The 23,519-nt window shown below is 35.3% G+C and overlaps 1 protein-coding gene across 1 annotated transcript in view; it reads right to left on the bottom strand.

Annotated features, from left to right (window-relative positions):
• Window positions 1-10,533: 10,533 nt before the first annotated feature.
• The window catches only part of GPC5 (glypican 5), a 746,563-nt gene continuing 733,577 nt past the window's right edge, over window positions 10,534-23,519 (bottom strand). Inside the window, exon 7 of the mRNA XM_032151100.2 lies at window positions 10,534-10,719. Coding sequence (XP_032006991.2) covers window positions 10,534-10,719 — 186 coding nt within the window. The remainder of the gene's footprint in view (window positions 10,720-23,519) is intronic.

Raw genomic sequence — 23,519 nt, 5'->3', positions numbered from 1 at the left:
GAGACCACGGTGAAACCCCGTCTCTACTAAAAATACAAAAAATTAGCCGGGCGTGGTGGCGGGCACCTATAGTCCCAGCTACTCAGGGAGGCTGAGGCAGGAGAATGGCGTGAACCCAGGAGGCGGAGCTTGCAGTGAGCCGAGATTGCACCACTGCACTCCAGCCTGGGCAACAGAGCGAGATTCCGTCTCAAAAAAAAAAAAAAAAAAGAGATACTTTCCAGATGGTTTAGAACAACATTGTTCATATCGTACCAAATGCCATTGATTGATTGATATCAACTCCAATATTCATCAACAAAATACATACATAAGTGAGTTATATATTCATAAATTAGAATACTATACTTTGGTAAAAGGAAATGAGGGCTGGGTGTGGTGGCTCATGCCTGTAATCCCAGCACTTTGGGAGGCTGAGGCAGGTGGATCACTTGAGGTCAGGAGTTCGAAACCAGCCTAGCCAACACGGTAAAACCCCGTCTCTACTAAAAGTACAAAAAATACAAAAATTAGCTGGGTGTGGTAGCACATGCCTGTAATCTCAGCTACTCTGGAGGCTGAGGCATGACAATTGCTTGAGCCCGGGAGGCGGAAGTTGCAGTGAGCCGAGATTGCGCTACTGCACTCCAGCCTAGGTGACAGAGACTCAGTCTGGAAAAAAAAAAAAGAAAGAAAGAAAGAAAGAAAAAGAGGAATTAAGAGAAATGAGTACACACCTATATCCATCAGCATGGATGAGCCTCAAAACCATACTGTTTAACAAAAGGAGTAACAAGATAGACTGTATGATTTGATTCATATAAAATTCAAAAACCAGAAAAAACAAGTATTACTTAAACAAGCATATATTGTTGGTTAAAACTGTAATTTTTATAGAAGTTATGATCAGGATAGGCAAACTCTCTGTGCAGTGACATGTGTTCAGAGAGGGGCATATAGGGCCATGGAAATGTTGTATTTCTTGGACTCGGTGGAGGGTTAGGTACAACCATATTATTTTCCTTAAATTATGTGTGTGTATAACTGTATCTACCACGATTTGTGCCTCTGCCTTTACTTTGCCCAATTTTTTTTTTTTTTTTTTTTTTTTTGAGATGGAGTCTCACTGTGTCGCCCAGGCTGAAGTGCAGTGGCGCGATCTCTGGATGTCTGCTCACTGCAAGCCCTGACGCCCGGGTTCACGCCATTCTCCTGCTTCAGCCTCCCGAGTAGCTGGGGCTACAGGGGCCCGCCACAGCACCCAGCTAATTTTTTGTATTTTTTTAGTAGAGCCAGGGTTTCACCGTGTTAGCCCAATTTTATCAAACATTCCTTTATTGCTAATTTATAGAAGCATTTTTTAAAAACTACCTTTTACATATTTTATCCAATACTTTTATTTCAATGGACAGTGTGAGTTCCAAGACACTCTTGGAATCCTGACTATGGATTAAACCACTTAATCTTCGCAACAAAATCACTCGGAGCATCGTGCTTTTATTCAGATCTTAAGGAAATCTAGGCACAGAAATGGTACAAGGTAGGAGAGAAGTTACTTGTTCAAGATATACTAATTTTATTGTGTGTATTTTTAAATCTTAAGTAGTTCACTATATTGCTGGTAAAAATGAACGCACAAACAAAATGACCAAATAGGAGAGCTTTAATCATTCCTCTTTGCCCAGCAAATTAAATACAAACTCCTCTCGTGTATTCAAAAAAATCAATTGTAACATTTTTATTTCACATTTTCGGCTTTCCAATATTTTTTCAAGTAATTTTAATAATTCTGTTCCTCTGTAAACACACACTTGCTCTGTTCATGATGTTTGCTCCTCCCAGGAAACCTTCTCCTCCCTATTGTCAGTTGCTGAAACCAAATTGTAAGTCCATCCTCTCAAATACCACTTTCTCATAAATATTGCAGGCAAATATTGGTTTGCCTTTCCAGATTGCCCTTTCTCTGTCTCCTCTATGAAGTATTTTTTGAGCTCCCCATTTGGATAGTTTCTTTTCTTTCTCTGAGCTTACATAAAACTCTGACTGATCTCTGTTGGCCTATAATGTGATGTAGGGGATTGTGCACAGTATTTCTTCTGCGTTCATCACCAACTGGAAGAGTTGATAAACATGAAACATTTCTGCTGAGATACCAGAGGTACTATTTCAAAATAGAAGTATCCTTAAAGAAAGTATAACCTGAGGGCATCAGGCCCTGCAAAAAGATGGAAGTGGTTCTACTTTGGTGTTAAGAAGTAAACCTCATGCTAAAAATAATCAGAGACTGATAACCAAAGTTCATACAGAATCAGCCACCATTACCAGCCTAAGTGTTACAGTTCCAAATGTCCTTAATCATATGTTGCCTTCTTATAATACTAATATACAGTGTTTTAAAAAATTTCATCTATAAATTACCTTGGGCAGTATGGCCATTTTCACGATATTGATTCTTCCTACCCATGAGCATAGAATGTGCTTCCATTTGTTTGTATCCTCTTTTATTTCATTGAGCATTGCTTTGTAGTTCCCCTTGAAGAGGTCCTTCATGTCCCTTGTAAGTTGGATTTATAGATTCATTGCCATCCCCATCAAGCTACCAGTGACTTTCTTCGCAGAATTGGAAAAAACTACTTTAAAGTTCATATGGAACGAAAAAAGAGCCCACATCGCCAAGTCAATCCTAAGCCAAAAGAACAAAGCTGGAGGCATCACGCTACCTGACTTCAAACTATACTACAAGGCTACAGTAACCAAAACAGCATGGTACTGGTACCAAAACAGAGATATAGACCAATGGAACAGAACAGAGTCCTAAGAAATAATGCTGCATATCTACAACTATCTGATCTTTGACAAACCTGACAAAAACAAGAAATGGGGAAAGGATTCCCTATTTAATAAATGGTGCTGGGAAAACTGGTTAGCCATATGTAGAAAGCTGAAACTGGATCCTTTCCTTACACCTTATACAAAAATTAATTCAAGATGGATTAAAGACTTAAATGTTAAGACCTAAAACCACAAAAACCCTAGAAGAAAACCTAGGCAATACCATTCAGGACACAGGCATGGGCAAGGACTTCATGTCTAAAACACCAAAAGCAATGGCAACAAAAGCCAAAATCGACAAATGGGGTCTAATTAAACTAAGGAGCTTCTGCACAGCAAAAGAAACTACCATCAGAGTGAACAGGCAACCTACAGAATGGGAGAAAATTTTTGCAATCTACTCATCTGACAAAAGGCTAATATCCAGAATCTACAGTGAACTCAAACAAATTTACAAGAAAAAAACAACCCCATCAACAAGTGGGTGAAGGATATGAACAGACACTTTTCAAAAGACGACATTTATGCAGCCAAAAGACACATGAAAAAATGCTCATCATCACTGGCCATCAGAGAAATGCAAATCAAAACCACAATGAGGTACCATCTCACACCAGTTAGAATGGCCATCATTAAAAAGTCAGGAAACAACAGGTGCTGGAGAGGATGTGGAGAAATAGGAACACTTACACTGTTGGTGGGACTGTAAACTGGTTCAACCACTGTGGAAGTCAGCGTGGCGATTCCTCAGGGATCTAGAACTAGAAATACCATTTGATCCAGCCATCCCATTACTGGGTATATACCCAAAGGATTATAAATCATGCTGCTATAAAGACACATGCACACGTATGTTTATAGTGGTACTATTCACAATAGCAAAGACTTGGAACCAACCTAAATGTCCAACAACGATAGACTGGATTAAGAAAATGTGGCACATATATACCATGGAATACCATGCAGCCATAAAAAATGATGAGTTCATGTCCTTTGTAGGGACATGGATGAAGCTGTAAACAATCATTCTCAGCAAGCTATATCTCAAGGACAAAAAAACCAAACACTGCTTGTTCTCACTTATAGGTGGGAATTGAACAATGAGAACTCATGGACACAGGAAGGGGAACGTCACACACCGGGGCCTGTTGTGGGGTGGGGGGCGGGGGGATAGCATGAGGAGATATACCTAATGTAAATGACGAGTTAATGGGTGCAGCACACCAACATAGCACATGTATACACATGTAACAAACCTGCACGTTGTGAACATGTATCCTAAAACTTAAAGTATAATGAAAAAAGAAAAATTTCATCATGCTTTAATAGAAGAGTATTTTAGAGATACAAATACAGACCGTAATAAAAAATTGTACATTTTTGCTCTTCATAGTGTGGTCCTATGGACCAAGGAATAATAATATCATCTGTAGGCAGGTAAGAAATGCTCCACCTCAGATTTCCTGTATTATACTCTACTTTTTAACCAGAGTCCCAGGTAATTTGTATGTATGAGAAAGTTTGAGAAGCTCTGGGATCAGCTCAAATACTCTTTTTAAAAATTATTTCTACTTAGTAAGCCCTCAATTTTCTGTTCAATAATAATTACTACTTCCACACAGTTAGAGGTACTGAAGTCATGAAAGAGCCAAAGATATACCTAATTTGTTTCTACCAGATGCACTTTATCAATCCCGAGACAGAATATCACCATTTCAATAGCCACTCTGTTTATTCACAACAAAATGACATCAAAAATAGTCCTAGATAAGAATGGGTTTGTTTCTGGTTTTGTTGACTTTGGCTAAGTCATGAGAAAATTTACCTGATCATGTTTGCTTGAATTTTAATGTTTTTTACTTCCTCTATTGATCATATAGTTACACTTAGCATTGTGTTGTTCAAAAAAGACCACAACTTCTTATTTTATGTTCTCTGGCATGGAATAGATTTAGTTATAACATATTACAGAACAGCTGAGTGATCTGAAATGTAAGCTAGGAGTCTCCTCTAAGCCTTAATTAATAAATCATCCCTCTTCACCTCAGTGATTTAACATCAGTCTAAGCCAATGCAATGAAAATAATCACTTAGGCATTCAAGGACAAGCCCTTTTATTTTAATTCTACTATTTAAATATATTAATACATAACTTTTCAAAATAATGAAAGATGATTTTATATGATTCATTAGGTATCTACATTCCATTATACAATACTGTTAACAAAATAGCAGGCAGTCAGGATGAGTATCAATTATTTAGAAACCAAAATGGAAATGTATAATCAGAAAAATATTTAGTGATCACATATTAATTAAACTATGTTTATCTTAGACATATATTTCATTTCTCTTTAGTATAATTTTCATCAGTACTACCAAAACTGCACTAGATGGTAATTTCAAAGTATTTACAATTTTGAACATTAAACTGGATTTGGAAGTGTTTATCTGTGAATTTTTCTATGGTTTTATCATGCAGGGTTTTATCCGACCTTTAGAATTAGGTACTCGTAAAGTGTAGATCAAAGTGTGCAATCATTACTCAAGATTACTTTCAATGTCTTGCAAAGGTTTTAATCTAATGAACCTTCCAAAGATTATTTTTAGTATGAATGGATAAATGATAAGCCTTATTGAAAAAATAGTTATTTTCAGTACATTTTTCTTGTATTTGAAAAAATATTAATGGGTTATTTTTCAACAGTTTACAAAGTAAACTGAATATATTTTGATTAAATTTGGTGAGACTTTAATTTTAGAAAGAATATGCATAATCAGTAAACATATTTTAAACTATAAACGTACAGTATAATGGCATCCAAATCTTATAGGCATATATGTTTGAATTTATATTGAGAGGAAAAAAATCAATGAGACTATATAAAATTTTACAAAATAGTATCTACAATATGAATAAATACATAGTTTTCCTAGTTCTGGAAAGAAAGTAACACCTTTTTAAGGTCTCCTCAACTTCCACACCTACCTGAGACTTTTGAAGTGAAGGTGATTTATGGTGAAAGTAAGTATGAGGAAGCCAAGAATTTTCACTCATTCTACAATCTGGCACTACTAAATAAATCAGCTTCCCTTATTCTTCAGTGGCTAACAAAGTGTAATTTTCATTTCGCTCTGTGCGTAGAATATACTATTCTCTTTCCAAGGTCATTCTTAGTACCCTGACATGGATACATTTGTTAGAGGCGGATACAAAGTTACCAAGTGAGAAAACCGAAACACAATATAAACAATAGTTCTATTTATTTTACACTAATCAACCAAAAATTCTAGATCTAGCAATTTAATATTGCAATGTATTATCCTACTATTTCTAAATTAATCATATTTAAGTCAGATACTTTCTGTTCCAATAAGCCTACCTCCTACCTCCTAAGGTATTACACTGGGAAATGCTTTATGAACTGGATAGTGCTATCAGCGGCAGGGAACCTTATTATCATAATTATGATTCAGTAAGGAATCTGTGGGAAAAGGGCTAGTTGTCAATAGATATGATAAAAGGTTTGAGAACTGAATTCTGGAATCCTCAAATATTTAGAATGTGGAAGGATGAGAAGCCCAGCAAAACAAATCCGAAGATAGAAAACCACCTTACTTTTTAAAAGTGTCTGGTGTCTGGTTCTAGTTGTGATCAAATCCATTTTCCCTCGATTATCACTGTGAACCACCTTGCCAAAATGAATTTGATCATGGATTATGTATTATTTACTTTTTATAAGTAATTATTATGATTTAAATCATAAGATCACGTAAGAATTGTAAACAATGCAACCACAAATTTTCAAAATTATATGTAGACTAATTTTGCTGCAAGTTGTTTTCAGTAGCACTCTGTTTTGCAACAGAGACCTAAGAAGTATAGTCAGATATTAGAGACCTAAGAAGTACAGTCAGATATTTCAAGAGGCATAGATTTTAATATTAGATTTGTTCTGTGTGGCCAAAAGAAGAGAATTATTTTTTCCAGTTGTGTTTAGAAACTACATCAGTTAGCTACTGTGAAAGAATGGCAGGTTTCAGGCAAGGGGTGAGGTGACTTTTAAGTTCAAAGCCATTCCAATCCTGCAACCCCAGGTTACTAGTGAACTATCTATATCTATGTAAATGAACCAAATACATATAATAAAAATGTAGACAAATTTTCCTAATGGGATTTTTCAGCCATTCTACTGAAGTCAGTTACTTAAGAGTGAAAATTATAGTATAGATGGCTTCTTTCTATAAGAAACATTAGTTAACATTTAATTATAATTTACAGATAGGATTACAAATAGAAATTATTTAGAAAGCAATAAGACAGTTAAATAATTTGATAACATTGATGATGAAGACAAAATGACACCTAAAAGGTACAGAAATATTTTGTTGGTAAAACTTTGCATATTGAAATATAGAGACCCCTCTGTCATCTGATATAAACATGAACAAAAACAGACACAGAAAATCAGTTCAAGTAATAATTAGCAAAATATTTACCAACTTTTTCCATTTGCATAAATAGGGCAGAATCACGAAATTTCAAAGATACAATATTAGTATTAATACTCATAACTACATATAGTTATATGTAGATACCTACACATATATAACTTTAGTCAGAACTTTTATGGTAACAAATGAACTGTGTGCTATTTATGTCATCTTTTCCAAAGAATAAACAAAAGTGTAATGAAGAAATAGTGGTGCATTTCAAGTTCTTAACACAGATGACACCTTGCTAAACTTTTTAGATCACAATATTTTTAAGTCATTAAGACCATCTAAAACTATGCCTTAACTTGCTTTACCAATAATTCAAACTGGGCCAAAACGGGCCAAACACTAGAGTGCTTTATAAAAATAGAAATGTGACCTACGCTTCGCTCCTTTCCTTGTCCCTCTTTACTTCAGCATGCTATCCCGCAGTGGTTTTCTAACCACTTATTAAAAATTGAAAGGCAACAGTTATAAACTCGTAGAAACATAATAGGCAACCCACTTAGAGCAGATGTGGATTTTCAGAAAATGCTTGCCTGGAGTTGCTGAAAAATCATCTCTCTTAAATTGCCCAAATTCTGATGGGTAGCTGCTTGTACCATGCCTATCCATTTCAGCAGTAATTGAAACCAAGGTTTTGAAGTAAAAATTTTTGTCAACTTGTCAAGTATAGTTTTGTGAAGAAAACTATTAGTAGTTGAATATGCTTCACTGCCTCTACCTCCTTTGTGAAACAAACAAAAAAGAGTGACCTACTAATATATAACAAGTTCTTCAGCTTGTAAATAACTTCATGAAGTAAAAAACTTCCTATAAATATACTGTTTATACACACACATACACACACACTCACACACAAAAAATGCTTTACTTTGTAATAACTTTATGTTCTAAAATACTAATATTTAGATGGCCATGCAATTATAGTACAAATAAATACTCCAGATAGGATGAAAATGAAAGATTATTAAATATTACCCTGATGGATAAGTATTATAATTCCTAAATACAGTGGAAGACATTTTAGCTTTTAGTAAAAAAAAAAAAAAAAAAATTGTTTCTAGTGAAAACCCTATTTCATTTTCTTTTACCCAATATAATTAAATTATAATTTGCTATTTGACTACGATAAAATGTAATAAAGTAAAAACTTTCTTATTTAATGACATAGTATTTTTTTAATGACACAGTTTCATGATTTAGTAGTACTTACTCATTCTGGCTTCACGTTATTTATCAATATACAATTCATATCCATTATGCCCTAAGAGTTATTCCACTTTCAAACCTTTATAATTTTCATGAAAAGATATGGAATCAGCCCAAATGCCCATCAATCAATGAGTGGATAAAGAAACTGTGGTATATATATACATCATGGCATACTATTCAGCCATAAAGGGAATGAACTAATGGTATTCAAAGCAACCTAGATGAAATTGGAGACTGCTATTCCAAGTGAGGTAACTCAGGAACAGAAAACCAAACATTGTATTTTCTCATTCATAGTGGGACCTAAGCTATGAGGATGCAAAGGCATAAGAATGATACAATGGACTTTGGGGGATTGGGGAGAAAGAGTGTGAGGAGGGTGACAGAAAAAAGACTACAAATTGAGTACGATGTATACTGCTCAGATGATGGATGCACCCGAATCTCACAAATCACCACTGAAGAATTTACTCATGTAACCAAACATTACCTGTTTCCCCCAAAGCCTAAGGAAATTAAAAAATAATAAAATAAAACCTTACCATTCTCAGAACTGGGGATAATTCACTAGCATTTTTTTCACAGAAAACTATCATTTTCATCAAAAGTTACTAGTCAAAAATAAACAAAACCACTAAGAATGCATCCCCTAAATAAAGTCATTTTCATTTCCAAATTCTCTTGCTAATTTCCAAATATTGTCTTTATTTCCTTACATCCATAATAATATCTTTAATTATATTTCACTTAAACAACCAAAGAAAGAAAAAAAGGAGAAACTAATCTGATAGGCTGTATTAATACTCAGAAGAACACATCTTTATCGCATTCTGTAAGAATAGAATATATTTAACTCACACCAAGAATTTTGTGGCCTTTTGTTCAATGGCTGCTCAAGTGCACCAATTCTCATCTATTTATTTTCCATGTTAAATAAAATGTATTACTGTGTCCAATGAGAAAACATTTCATTATGTTAACTGCCTTTTTAATTTTGCATTTCTTTTGGCTTCCGTTTTTTTAACCAATATATTTGGCTTGTAAAACCAGATCTTAGAAGGAATGAGGAATTGATTTTGGAAGCATTTATCATGCTTTTAATTCACAATGAGAGAATTATAAAGTAAATGAATTCTTCTCCCACCAAAAGGCATGTCTAATAGGTGCAAAGCAGCTCTGTGTGATTTTGAGGGAAGCTATCAGACCAACCTCTACATGTGACTGCACCTTTCTAGAAGGTGACCCCTGAGCCTTTGGTATAATCAAGATTAAATGAATAGTTGAAACCAGCTACTCTGGGTACATCAACGTTTACATTATTCCTCAGTTGGTCACTTTGTTGTTTTGCTCATATGAACAAATGCATGCAGATAACAGTGGAGTGTGGAGAACCTATATTCCTCATCTTGTATGTGATCATCAGGAAGAGAAATCCATTTGGTAATTTTTTGTTGTTGTTATTTGCAAATTCTATCCTTTGTGGTAGCAATGAGTTCAGAAATGGTTTCAAATCCATACAATCGAAATCAATGTTTAGTGAGTTTTTTTGGAAGGGGAAATTCATAAGCATTAAATCCAAGTAGTTTTCACGATCAATAACCATATACCAATTTCTCTGCAATTTGACTACGATAGAAGTGTAATAAAGTAAAAACTTTCTTATATAATGACATAATTTTTTAATTGCACAATTTGATTATTAAGTAGTACTTACCCATCCTGGTTTCAGGTTATGTATCAATATACAATTAGTATCAATTACGCCTTAAGAGTTATTGCTCTTTCAAACTTTCTCAGAACTGGTGATTGTCTACTAGTTTTTTTCACAGAAAACCATCATTCTATTAGAAGTCATTAGTTAAAAATAAACAAAACAACCAAGAATGTATGTCCTAAAAAAACCAAAAAGATTCATTTTTCATTTCCAATTCCTCTTGCTTGTTTTTGAATTCATTGTCATTATTTCTTTACATCCATAACAATATCTTTAATTATATTTCAAAAATTTTTTTAAATTGTTAGAATCATACACTTACAGTCTGTGATCTTCAGTGTCCTCTTGACTTCTCCGCTTCCTGATCCCCCGCAACCATCTTCATCATCACAGTCCCCACTGACTTGCTCAACCATGCCTCCACCACTGCCCAGCTGAAGAAGTTCCCACTTGTCAGGTTTGGGTGATCTACCCTGTAACAACTAATTGTACATAAAGAAAGGCATTTATTAATTGCAAATTTGAATAACCTAAGAATTCTATTCAGAAAACTTAGAATTATTTTGTTATGTGGATCTACTCTTTTGGTGTAGACACCAAGTCAAGTCTTTAAGAAAAAATGAAACAACTGAAATAATAATAAATAATGGGCAAAGTCTTACACCTATAAAGAGCCACACTCTATGTATTAGCTCTGTGGCAATGGTTTGGATGATGCTTTGGGAAGCAAATGAAATTACACCTTCTTTGCTTATGGTAGTTTGTCTAGAGGAGCCTTTGTTTCTGAACAAATAATGTTTAAATATGGTAAATCAAATTCTAGTACTCCCTTTGTAGTATATTGGCTGATAATGTTGTGCTGTTTTGTAAACCCACACTCCATATTTCTGAAGAAGTACTACTCTTCCAGAAAATGATTCTGTCTAAAGAAATCCAGAATTTTAGACATATACATTTACAGTTTCATTTAAACTTTCTTGGATCAAATACACAGTCCAATGCATATGGCACATACTGAACCTTGAGACAAAAGACGTAGTTAGGTCCTACATCCATTTCTACAAATCATTTAAGAAATTTAATGACTTCTCAGTTCTTGATTCTCAAGTATTTCATTTATTTTTATGAGCAAAACAGATGGAATAGACATTTTCCCCTACAGCACAGGAGTTCCAGTAATACTTTTGAACAACACTGGAAATTTATGAATGTCTTTTCAGAAAGGTGATGTTATAAATAGTATATTTCACTTAAAACTAAGCCTGATTAAGATAGTCCAATGCAGTATGTTACATTTACCCCTCTAAGGTAGTTTTGGAGAGCACATGGCCAAGTGTGAGCACTAGAGGGTACTAATATATTATGAACAAAATATACAACTGCTGACCATGTAGTGGTCATTTAAATTTTCACAGTGCTTTATGAAAGATTTAGGGTTGTTACTTCTGTGACTTTCCAAATAATATTATCAATTAGCAGACAATAATTAAACACACAACCCAAGGACAGCATTTTATACTGAAGAACAGAGAGTCAAATAGCCTCAGGATATCTAACATAAATATGTTTATCATGTAACAAACACTTAGATTAAGTAACTGTATTCTGAAATTCATAAACTTTTAAAATTAAAAAATACAAGTTTTAGGTCACCAATTCTGAAATATTAGTTTTCTAACAAAAATACTAAAACAATTTGACAGCAATTTTTAAATTCTTATTTTTGTTTATCAGCATTTTGGAAAAAAAAAAGTCAATAGGTGGCATTAAATTAAAAAGGAGGCTTCTTTCAAGATCAAGTGAACTCAGCAAATATTAAGTTAAACAAAACTTTTCTACTGTGTTTAATATACTGATGTGTATGCTACTCCCTGTAAAGGGGAGGGAGAGTACAGCAGCGAAGAAACACAGATAGGAAATAAACCACATAAAAAGTCAAATCTAAAAAGGAAAGAATAAATGGTATTATTTTATACCATTATATAAATAATAATGATGAATGGTAAATAAGGTAATACCAGTTATCATTTGTTATTGTGAAGTATCCCATTTGTTATCTATTTAGTATAATCATAAAGGGCTTGGATTCTGAGGTCCAGCACACTTCGATGTGAGTCTTGGATTCTGACATTTACCAACCACGAGACATGGGACATTGAGTAAGTTACTGAATAAATCAGTTTCCTCAAATCTATAATAGGGACAATAATACACCTGGACCATTGCTCATATTGTGAGAAAAACATACGCAAAGCACTTTGCAAATATTTAATATGCCAGCACATTAAACATTAATACATTTTAATTATTATCTATTCTATATTCTAGTACAATATTATTTAAATATCCAGAACACATTAATTGAAATAATTATTTAAGAATGCAATTATATGACTTATAATTTTTCAAAGTATTATCAGACAAGTACAACGAAAGCCAAACTCTCTGGTGATATGCTGCTTTCTTTTGACCTCAACATTCTTTTCCAACATTCTCCCATATCAACTTTATTTTCCCTTTACTTCCCTAAGAATTATTCCAATATTTTACTGGGATCGTGGCCAGAACACAGATGGACTCTCATGAACACCACCAACAATGTATATATTATGAGGATCCAGCCAGTTAAATGAACTCAAAAACACAAACAGAAAGATAATTGATTTTTAAAACAAAACTTACTATTTTAAGAAATTGGTTTTGGTTGAAAGTGATTGGATATATTGTCAGAATTATTCATTTATTTGTAGTTATTTTTAAATATAATGGAGGACTTAAATAACATTTATTCTGTTTTCTCCATTTTTTTCCTCCATCACTTCAGTGACATTCTAGGAAACGTCTGAGGCACATGAACTCAAATTTTTAAGAAATAAATCTATGCAAAACTATATTTTAATTTAAACTATTCGTGCTAAGGAGAACAGCAAAATGGACACCAAGATTTTCCACTCTAACCTCTGGGCTGTGAATATGTCAGTCGTGCCTACCAACTTACATGACAAAAGGAATTTTGCAATGTAACTGATGCCATTAATCAGTTGATTTTTAGTTTACCAAAAGGGAGATGATCTGCTTGGAATAATGCAATCACATGATTTTTTTCCTTTTTTAAAAATTATACTTTAAGTTCTAGGGTACGTGTGCACAACGTGCAGGTTTGATTCATAGCTATACACATACCATGTTCGTTTGCTGCACCCATCAACTCATCATTTACATTAGGTATTTTTCCTAACACTATCCCTCCCCCTGTCCCCCAAAGTTTCCTCTATCACCAGAAGTTAGAGACATTCCAAGCATGACATGTGACAATGAGGAGCTTGCATGCAGGGGCCCATGCTGCTGCCCTTAAGGGTGTGAGCTTGGATGATGTGATAGGGCCTATCAAAGGTCCTGTGGCAAGGAACTGGACCACTAGTGGCCTCTTGGAGCTGAGAGTGACCTGCCTTGCAGCCAGCAAGGAACTGAGGTCTTCATTCCTACAACTGAGTTCGCTCAACAACCTAGATGAGCTTGGAAGCAGATTCTCCCCCTCAGCTCCCAAACTGAGTCAAGCTAGGCTGACAACCTGCTTTCAGCCTTGTGAGACCCTGAGCAGTGAGCCCACCCAGACTTCTTATCTGTGGAATAGGGAGCAGTAAATGGATGTTGTCTTGAGCTGCTACATGTGTAGTAATTTGCTATGCAGGGAGAGAAAATGAATACACGAATACACTCTCTAACCCTCAAACGGGCCACATTTACTTCTTGGCAATTGTGTTTGAAAGCTTTTGATTCTCTAGCATATTTCTCAGGATGAGAGGTCATCATTTCTGTAAGATACCACCTTCCTGAGAAGATGGCACCCTTGGAAACAAGCTATCAGAAAAACCTTTTCAGTTTATCTGCCTCTTAATAATCCCTCTCACTATATTTCCAAGTCTCTGAGCAAGAAATATAATTGCGTGATTCAGATATATCCAGGATCCCACACGATTCGTGATTCTCAGTCCCCAATAGTACCCTAGCCCTCTTGTTGGGTCAATATCTCCCTTTCCTTTGCATGGAGGCTCTGCCTGATCATTTTCGTTTTCTCGCTTTTCAATTATCATACATCCACAATGTACACTTTCACTCTCATATGGTAATAAAACTTGATTTGCAGAAATTTCCAGTAAATTTGTAATCAACAAAAACAATGGGCTTTTCACAATAAGGTCTTTATTCAAATTTTCTTTAACTACACTGTCCTGATTTCTTCTTAAAAGTTTGCTTATCTTTCTCCTCACTTCCTCTCTCTTGCCTCCTCCAACATCCACATGGAAGTGTTTCAATTTATAATATAAATCCCCTACTTCTTATTCTCTTTCTCAGAATTCATCCTAACAGATTGAGCTCTCTCCTGTATACAAATTACACTCAAAGTCTTTATCAGCAGCCCTTGTTTTTCTCCCATAGTTCACCTCTAAGCAGCAATTGGAAGTGAGATGAACTCTACCACTTTCTGTCTTAAAACTGCTCATCTCCACTATTCATGTGTCATTACAGTTTATCTTCCCAGCTCCCTCATTACAGGGGCCATTAGTCTCTCCTGCCTACTACCACCATATTATTTTCTTAAAATCAGTACTTTCACCGTGTCATTTTTCAGCCTTACTGCTCTCTCTGATTCTTTACTGTCAAAACCACTGGTTCCCAATGTGACATGTGTCTAGAGGAGAGATATCAATCCAAAAAGATGGGTCACAGAAAGAGTGATAAAATGTGGAAAAATGTTTGAGAAATGCATACCATGTCCGCTTCTTAGTTTCCCAGAACTAAACCCTCATGAGAAATTTTGCAGGAGGCAATCTTGTCTATATGAGATTCGTCTCACAATTTCTAAATGTACCTAAGAAAATTACCCCTCTTCCCTCACTCAACATCCATCCACTGACATGCTTTTAGAAATGACGCCAAGAAAAAAGTTCAAATTTGGCCCGGCAGTCAAGGTTCCATATTATGTATTATTTTGTTTTGCTTTTAAATCATATCTAAACACAGCTCCCCAGTACCCAGCTTCTACTGCAGAACCATCAATCTGTTCTTCCAGAAATTGTGTGACTTTATGTCTAGAATTTTGCTTATGCTTCTTTTACATTCTTTTCACTTCCAACTCTTGTTTTTCCTTCACATAGAATACACCCTTTCATTTTCTTATTTTATTTACTTAATTTTCAAGTTCAAACTCAAATACCTCTTTTTCCATCCCGCACATATTTCTGTGATAATTTTAACTCTGCATCGTTTACTTGCACTTAATCCACTTTCTCGAACATGTCGTATCTTTCTGATTAGTGATAAGTTTCTCAAAGATAAGAATTCAACCTGCTTTCCATCACCTTCCATCATGACTAGAGTACTTACCACACTGTAGATGCTAAATACATATACTTTGATTTATTAATTTGAACTTGGAAATAATTTAAGCTTATTCTGCCTTCAATGCCCTCTATATCTAATTGAATAGTCTTTTCTCTTCTCTGAAAATCATCAAAGACCCTGATGTTCTACAAAAACTTTGGTTTTACACTTATTGACTGGCAGATGAACTGATTCATTTATTCATCCCATGAAATTAATTCAGTATATTCTAAATATAACACTTTTTTTTTGAGACAGAATCTCACTCTGTCACCCAGGCTGGAAAGCAATGGCGCAGTCTTGGCTCATTGCAACCTCCGCCTTCCAGGTTCAAGCAATTCTCCTGCCTAAGCCTCCCAAGTAGTTGGGACTGCAGGCGCATGCCACCACGCCTGGCTAATGTTTTGTATTTTTAGTAGAGACGGGGTTTCACCATGTTAGCCAGGATGGTCTCAATCTCCTGACCTCATGATTCACCCGCCTCGGCCTCCCAAAGTGCTGGGATTACAGGCGTGAGCCATCACGCCCAGCCATAAGACATATTTTGAAAGATAAACATCCATATCAAAAGAGAAGGCATAGCCTTGGTTCTTAAGAAGTGATTACATACTTTATTTCAAAAATGAAATATATGACTATACAGCAAAATAAAATTGGGATTAAAAAAACCTGAAAATCAGGAAAGAGGACAGTGTAAACAATTAGTTTTGTGGTCTTGCCTAATTTTTTTTCTTATCGCCAATAAGGAATAATTTAAAATGACTTTATTCCTGAGAACCTGAAGACTTCTAAGTTTTTAAAACAATTTTATGTTGAAGAATCATACCAAGAAATACTTCCAAGATATATTTGTGTTGCCATCCTAGTTACTATAAACCAGAGAAAAATGTTCTAATTACCCTTTTTAATATGTACAAAAATGCTTCATTATAAATCTAGAATATAGGAATATTTTCTAGAATGGATTTTTGCAAAAAGTTTTTTTTTCCCCTACAGCAGGGACAGAACTGTAGCTTCATGATCTGGGATATCAGGTAAGGAAGTCCCCCCCTATTCTTTCTCAAGGGATAGGCTCTTTATATTCCTCTCCTCCCATCCCTCAGAGACAGCATCAAATAACTCCCCTATGCTCTGTGCTGTGTTGGCTCCATCCTCGGGGCAAGTGTTATTATTTCACATCTTACTCTTAAACCGCTTTTGAGAAATAGACATAGTTTCTACCAAAGAGGAGCCCTTGCCAACAAACCTTTAATAACAACAAAGGGTTTCCATATATGCACTCTTAAGCGAACATACACAAATGAAATCAATCTATAGATTGATAACGAAGCCAGTATTTTTTTTGTTTGTTTGTTTGTTTGTTTGTTTTTGAGATGGAGTCTGGCTCTGTCACCCAGCCTGGAGCGCAGTGGCACGATCTCGGCTCACTGCAACTTCCGCCTCCCGGGTTCAAGCAATTCTCCTGTGTCAGCCTACCGAGTAGCTGGGACTACAGGTGCATACCACCATGCCCAGGTAATTTTTGTATTTTTAGTAAAGACGGGGCTTCACCATTTTTTGCCAGGATGGTTTTGATCTCTTGGCTTCGTGATCTGCCCGCCTTGGCCTCCCAAAGTGCTGGGATTATAGGTGTGAGCCACCGCACCTGGCCATGAAGCCAGTTTTTATAAGTGAGACATGAATATCAGTCATATTAGACACACTCCTGCCACATATGTTAACAAATATCTCATTTTTACCACATACATGAATAGCTGTCCCATATATTCATACAATATGATTTTCTTGATTAATAAACTTCATTTTTTAGAGTAGTTTTAGGCTCACAGCAAAATTGAGTGGAAAGTAGAAGAGTTCCCATAGACTCCCTACTCCCAACACACACACAGCTTCCCCCACTGTCAACATCCTGCACCAGAATGATGCATTTGTTATAATCGATGAGCCTAAACTGACACATCACTATCACCCAGAATCCATAGTTTACATTAGGGTTTGATAAAATAATTTTTTAAAACTTAAAACCCCCAACAAACTTAACATTACTTCTCTGGGCCATACATTTTCTGCATTAGTAAATGGGATAAGAATATTTATTTGGAGCTGGGAGTGGTAGGGCATGCCTGTCTCAGCTTCTTAGGAGGCGAGGTGGGAGGACTGCTTAAGCCCAGGAGTTGGACACTGCAGTGAACCATGATTGCCTCACTGCACTAAAGCCTGGGCAGCAGAGTGAGACTCTGTCTCAAACAAAACGAAACAAAATAAAACAAAAACAACAAAAAGATACTATTTATTTGGAAGGTTTTGTGAGTATTATTTGAGATACCTTATGAAAAGTGCTAGCACATTATGAGTATTCAGTTACGGTTAGTTAACTTTATCATTAAGATCATTATAACCAGTAGGAGCTGACACTGCTACCCCAATCCTGTCTTGGAGGAGAGAACCCATATGGGAGTAACAATGACTGGCTCCCCACTCTGCCTTGACTCTGTTATTTGAGTCTACCTAATTATAAAATAAACAGCGTTTTAAGTTTTGAACCTATTCCCTGTCATGGTGGGTACAAAGTCAATCACTACACCCGTAGTTATAGAACAATTAGAACAGAGGAAAAGACACAATTTTGAATTCCAGCCACACATTAATTGTGTGCCTTTAGGCAAATCACTTAAGCTTGTTAAATTCACTTTATTCTACTGAATAATAATACACGGAAAGCACTTTATATACTCGAACGAACTATGCTCATTTACAGGGTTCTGCGCATGACACTGCATCCGTAAAATTGAGAAACCAACAAAGTGAGGACAGAATGAAAAAAAAAAAAAAAACTTTCAGAATGTTCTTCCTTTCCTCAATGCCATGCAGTTTGTGCAGTCAGCTGATTAGCCAAAAATAGTCAGTTTTGATGACTGATGCTTCCTGCTTATGTTTAGTTGGTTTAGGAAGCTCATTAGGGATGCTATCTTGGAGATGAGTCTGGTGGGTAGAATATCTGATGACTCTTAGGCAAATGTACTTCTTTCAGCTGGTGAATTAATTTCTCAATACAATCAATTTGCTTTTTACTAACTGTCTGACAATATCCCATATTTGCTATAGCCTTTCAAACACTTGCAATAAGATCTGGCTCACACATACAACCTGTTAGTGATGAAAGAGAAACATTTACCATATTCAAATATCTCCAAACATGAGAGCAGATGAATATGCTTTAAGACAGTGTACATAATGATACATCTCTATTTTTCCCTTCCTCTTACAATCATTTACACAGATATGAGAAGTAAATATGTGTTTAGAAAGTATTAGTCATCGTAGATGTACCTCTAGTCACCCATTCAAATGTAAACATGGTAAAATATGCACTTGTACACTTTTATACTATAATGAGTATAGGTAGGTGAAAATTAGTGTTGCCAGAAAAAATTCAAACCAGAAAACTGAAGGTATAGAAAAATTATACTTTTTATTTTGTGATTGATAAATCATCTTTAAATAATATATCATGTATAGAATTAAAAAAACTATGGATATATACATGCAAATTACAAATATATGTGAATTTAATTTTGTTAAAAGGTAATTGGCATCTGCAATTTCATGGAGACTAAGTGAAACCCATAAAGAAATGTGTATGAAATAGGAAAGCAACAAAAGTTCGTAACATTTTAAAATTAGAAATCAGATTCAAAATCCATCATGATCTATTTTAAATTTATTTCTACAACATATTTCAATTGAGACATAAACAGACTTTATATAACATGCCTCACTATTTAGAGCGTAATTCCCTTTCCCCAATCCCCAAACTATGTTCCCATCTACACCCCACCCCACCCAACTCTCACCTCTTCCATTAGCATTATTACAAACATATTTTACAAATCTTATACCAAACTTTTCTACTGTATCTTTCAAATGTAGAAATATACATAAACCCAAATACCACAAATCTTCACATTTATATTTTCTAAAGCAGTTAAACCTTTATAGACAATTCTACCTAAAAAGCCGAGCGCACTTTACAATGTGTCATGTTATGTTAAGTTGACCAGACACCGAAGTCATTTCTGTCGGATTTCTTGTCAGTGTTTGCTTTTAAAGTTTGAACTTTCTGATCTCGGCTCCTGTTGTGCCAGTAATTTGAAAGGTCACTGCTCTGTTGGCATTTGGTTTATGCAATGCAGTCTGGCAATTTATTAAAGTCTTGTGAATGTGTACACAGAATACTGAAGTTAGAAAAGGCTTATCACTCTCTTGGCTCTAATACTGCCCAGAGGTTATTTGTTCTTGTTCCCATAAGAAAATCCTGTATGTCTCTCCGTTACCATTCCTGATCCTTACCTCCAGTTCACAATGTGGCCAGTTCCACGTTCTAAGCCCTCATACCAAAATTGACTGGGTAGGTTTATTATGAATTTGTGTCCTTGTCCAAACTCTACATTAGACCTCCCAGGAGAGTTCAAACCAAAAACTAACGAGTAAGTGAAATATTACAATTGAAACAGGGGGAGAAAACATAACCTCAAGTAGGACTCAGAAAAATTGTGGGACCAAAAGAGGAAGAGTGCACGCCAAATGTTCTCAATTCTGAAATAGCTCTTGTGAAACATCTATAAAAAACACTTCAAGGACCTGAAAAAAATTGGTGAAAAAGCAAACAACCTGCCTTGCAAAACAACTCCAGAGTTAATGTCAGAGCTTTCTGTCAAAACATCCATGTTAAGTTCACCGGAAAGATTCAGAAGATCAATGACAGGATTAAGGGAAAAAAAACAAGAACATTTTGTGAGTAAGCAATGTATAATGACCCTGCATCAGGAGAAGCAGAGAGGGGGGAAAAGGAAATGGAGGGTATATGTAAATTGCCCCAACATGTTCAGTGAAATAATTAGACGTGTGATGCAAATTTCTCAATAGTCAAACATTATGCAATATGTGATGCATACGAATTATACAACCCCAATTTTTGTTAAATATGAGATTTTCTTGATGCCACTTTCATTTACCTACACACACACAAACAGCACAAATCACATATACATATACTGACACGAAAATGTATATGTGGGAGGGAGAGAAAGGGGCAGGAAAACTTTCATCATGATACATTGCCAATATAAGAACTCCCTTTTTAGAAAGATCTTTTATTCAACTTATCAAAATCGTAATTGCCAATGGAACAGAAACCATCACAAATAAGAACTTGTAACTGACCCAGGTACAAGTGAATTTCTATGACTGAAATCCAGGGGCATTCTAAGCAAGAATAGTTCAACAGTAACTAACCTCATTATTTTTCAATTTTATTAAGTCATATTTATTATATTTATAGTGTGGTTTCTCATCAAGAAGTTGTTTATTGAACATGCCAAAAGGCTGCATCTCTTTAACTAGGTCTTTATATGCATAGGGAATGTTTAAATATCCACAAAAGTATTACAAACTAACACATTTTTTTTAGATTTTAACGTATATATTTGAAGATATGTTTTCCCCAAATGTACAGTTCTTCGTGGCCTGAATTGCCTCAGGAAACTGCCTCTGCCTATTGTGGGTATCATGACAAGTAAGGGCACTGCTAATTCACTGTGAGAAAATGCCTAGTTATGCCATGTCATCTTCCTGACACTACAGAGCACAGTAACCTAATTTTCAAAATCAAAGACAGAACAAAACTGAACAGCAACTGTTCCTGAGGCAAACAAGTGAATAAATTCCAAAACATGCCATGGACTCATTGAAGATGAATTTTAGACAATTCTACATTGTTTGTTGAATCAGCATTCTATTAACCACACTCTATAGAAGTGAAGCCAACCTGTACTACCAAGAGTGTATTAATTTTGCATGCACTTCCTAGTAAGCAATGTAGACAGTATTAATGTTTATATTGCCAAGGTAATAGTTTCTGTCCCTCAACTCATCTGCTAAATTTTGCCTCACCTGGCTCAGTCAGAAGGAACAGAATTGACAATACTAACTAATCTCAGTTATCTCCACTGACAGAAAAAAACATGTATTTTCTACACAGACTGCAGGAATCAGCATTTTCTCTTCTTAGATTTTTTTCCCTTGCCTTTTCACTTTATGACCCCAATGTATTGATGTATTTCTAACACTACAACAAGATTTGTGTCACTCAACTGTGTGCGTCATGATCATTGTCTTATAACCATTTATCTCCCTGAGACTGATGTCTTTGAAAGATAGAAAAGAAACAAAAAGCATAGAAGGGAGAGAGGGAGGGAGGAAGACATTAATCATGATATAATGCCAAAGTAAGGGCTCCTTTTAAGAAAGATTTTAAAGACTTTCTTCATCAAAATTTCCATTGCCTCCTTGAACGAACTGTGAAGGATTGCAAATTCCTTTAAAACTTGGTGTTGGCAATGAATCTGGATTTCCTTCATTAGCCAGCTATGCAGAATTCATTTTCAAATGCTCTATTAAAAAGGGAAGTTTCCCCTAAAGTTTCCCAGTCTATTAAAGGTTTCCTTCTAAAAGGAATCCGATCCCATTTAGTACGACACCCTCGTGTATGCCAGATGGCACAGCATCATAGCTCCACAAATGTCATTCTGATTCTCACCTTTAAAATGAAATTCCCTTAAGCTACCTTTCTTTACATAAACTACAAAATTGTAGACAAAGACATGCCAAACTGAAAGCCTCTTTTGCTAAATATTCCAGAAATAATTTGAGAAAAATGGGTGCAATTTGAAACCTTAGTTGTCTTGGGAAGGGGGTAGGTGGGTATTTGACTACGATTCTGGTCAATATTTCTCCTGTTAACTATTGAAATGTGTGACCTTTAAAGAAAATCATTCAATCTTGTTGAGACTAATAAATGTCTCATCCAAAAAAAAAAAAAGAAAAAAACGAGGAGCTTAAAATTTCTCATGTGTCTTACAGTTCAAAAATTTTCAATTCTAATATGTCTCAAGCCATTGTAACATTTGCTTTAGAAACAGGTATTATTTAATCAAGGCATATTGCAGGCCTCTGTGATATTTATTTCAATTTCATTCCTTTTTAGGCTAATTTTGGGATTTTAAAAATTGAATTATATGTTATGGGTTGAAATGTTTTTCCCCAAAATATATGCTAATGTCCTAACCCCCAATACTTCAGAATGTGACTTTAGAAACAGGGTCTTTACAGAGGTAACCAAGTTTAAATGGAGTCATTAGGGTGGGCCCTAATCCAATATTACTAGTATTCTTATAAAAAGGAGAAAATCGAACACAGAGGAATACGCACAGAGGGAAGACTGTATGGAGACACAAAGAAAATGCCATGTGTAGTCAGAGACTGGGCGGACACACCTGTAAACTCAGGTATACCAGTGATTTCCAGCAAACCACCAGAACCTGCGAGAGATTCAGGAAACACAGACAGCCTCCCTCATATCCTTCTGGAGGAAACTACCTTGACTACATCTTGTTTTCAGACTGCTAGCTTCCCAAACTGTGACACAATGAATTTTTGTGGTACCCTGGAGAATAGCTCCCACAAATGAATATATTGTTATAGACTAAAAAGTGCATAAATCATACATGTACGATTTTCATAATCTTTCAATACGGTCTCAGTCATGTGACCACCATAAGAGCACCTCAGAAGCCTCTCTTATGCCTCATTAATTTTCTTCTACCAAATGTAACACTCTTTTGACTTCCTCTACAATAGATTCATTTTTCCTGAGGAAATTTATATGAATACAAGCATATTTGTGACATCACAGATGTAGCAATGGTTCTTTAATTGCTGTATTTTATTCTATCAATGATCCAATAAAATATTTTTACATTCTGCTCTTGGTGGACAATTGAACTGTTTTGAATGTATGGATATAAAAATAATATTGTAATAAAAGTCTTTTGGTGTA

This window comes from Hylobates moloch, unplaced genomic scaffold (assembly GCF_009828535.3).
Source record: "Hylobates moloch isolate HMO894 unplaced genomic scaffold, HMol_V3 SCAFFOLD_4, whole genome shotgun sequence".
Classification (NCBI taxonomy): Eukaryota; Metazoa; Chordata; class Mammalia; order Primates; family Hylobatidae; genus Hylobates; species Hylobates moloch.
The sequence above is the reverse complement of the archived record's forward strand: the minus strand, read 5'-3'. Positions and strand labels throughout refer to the sequence as shown.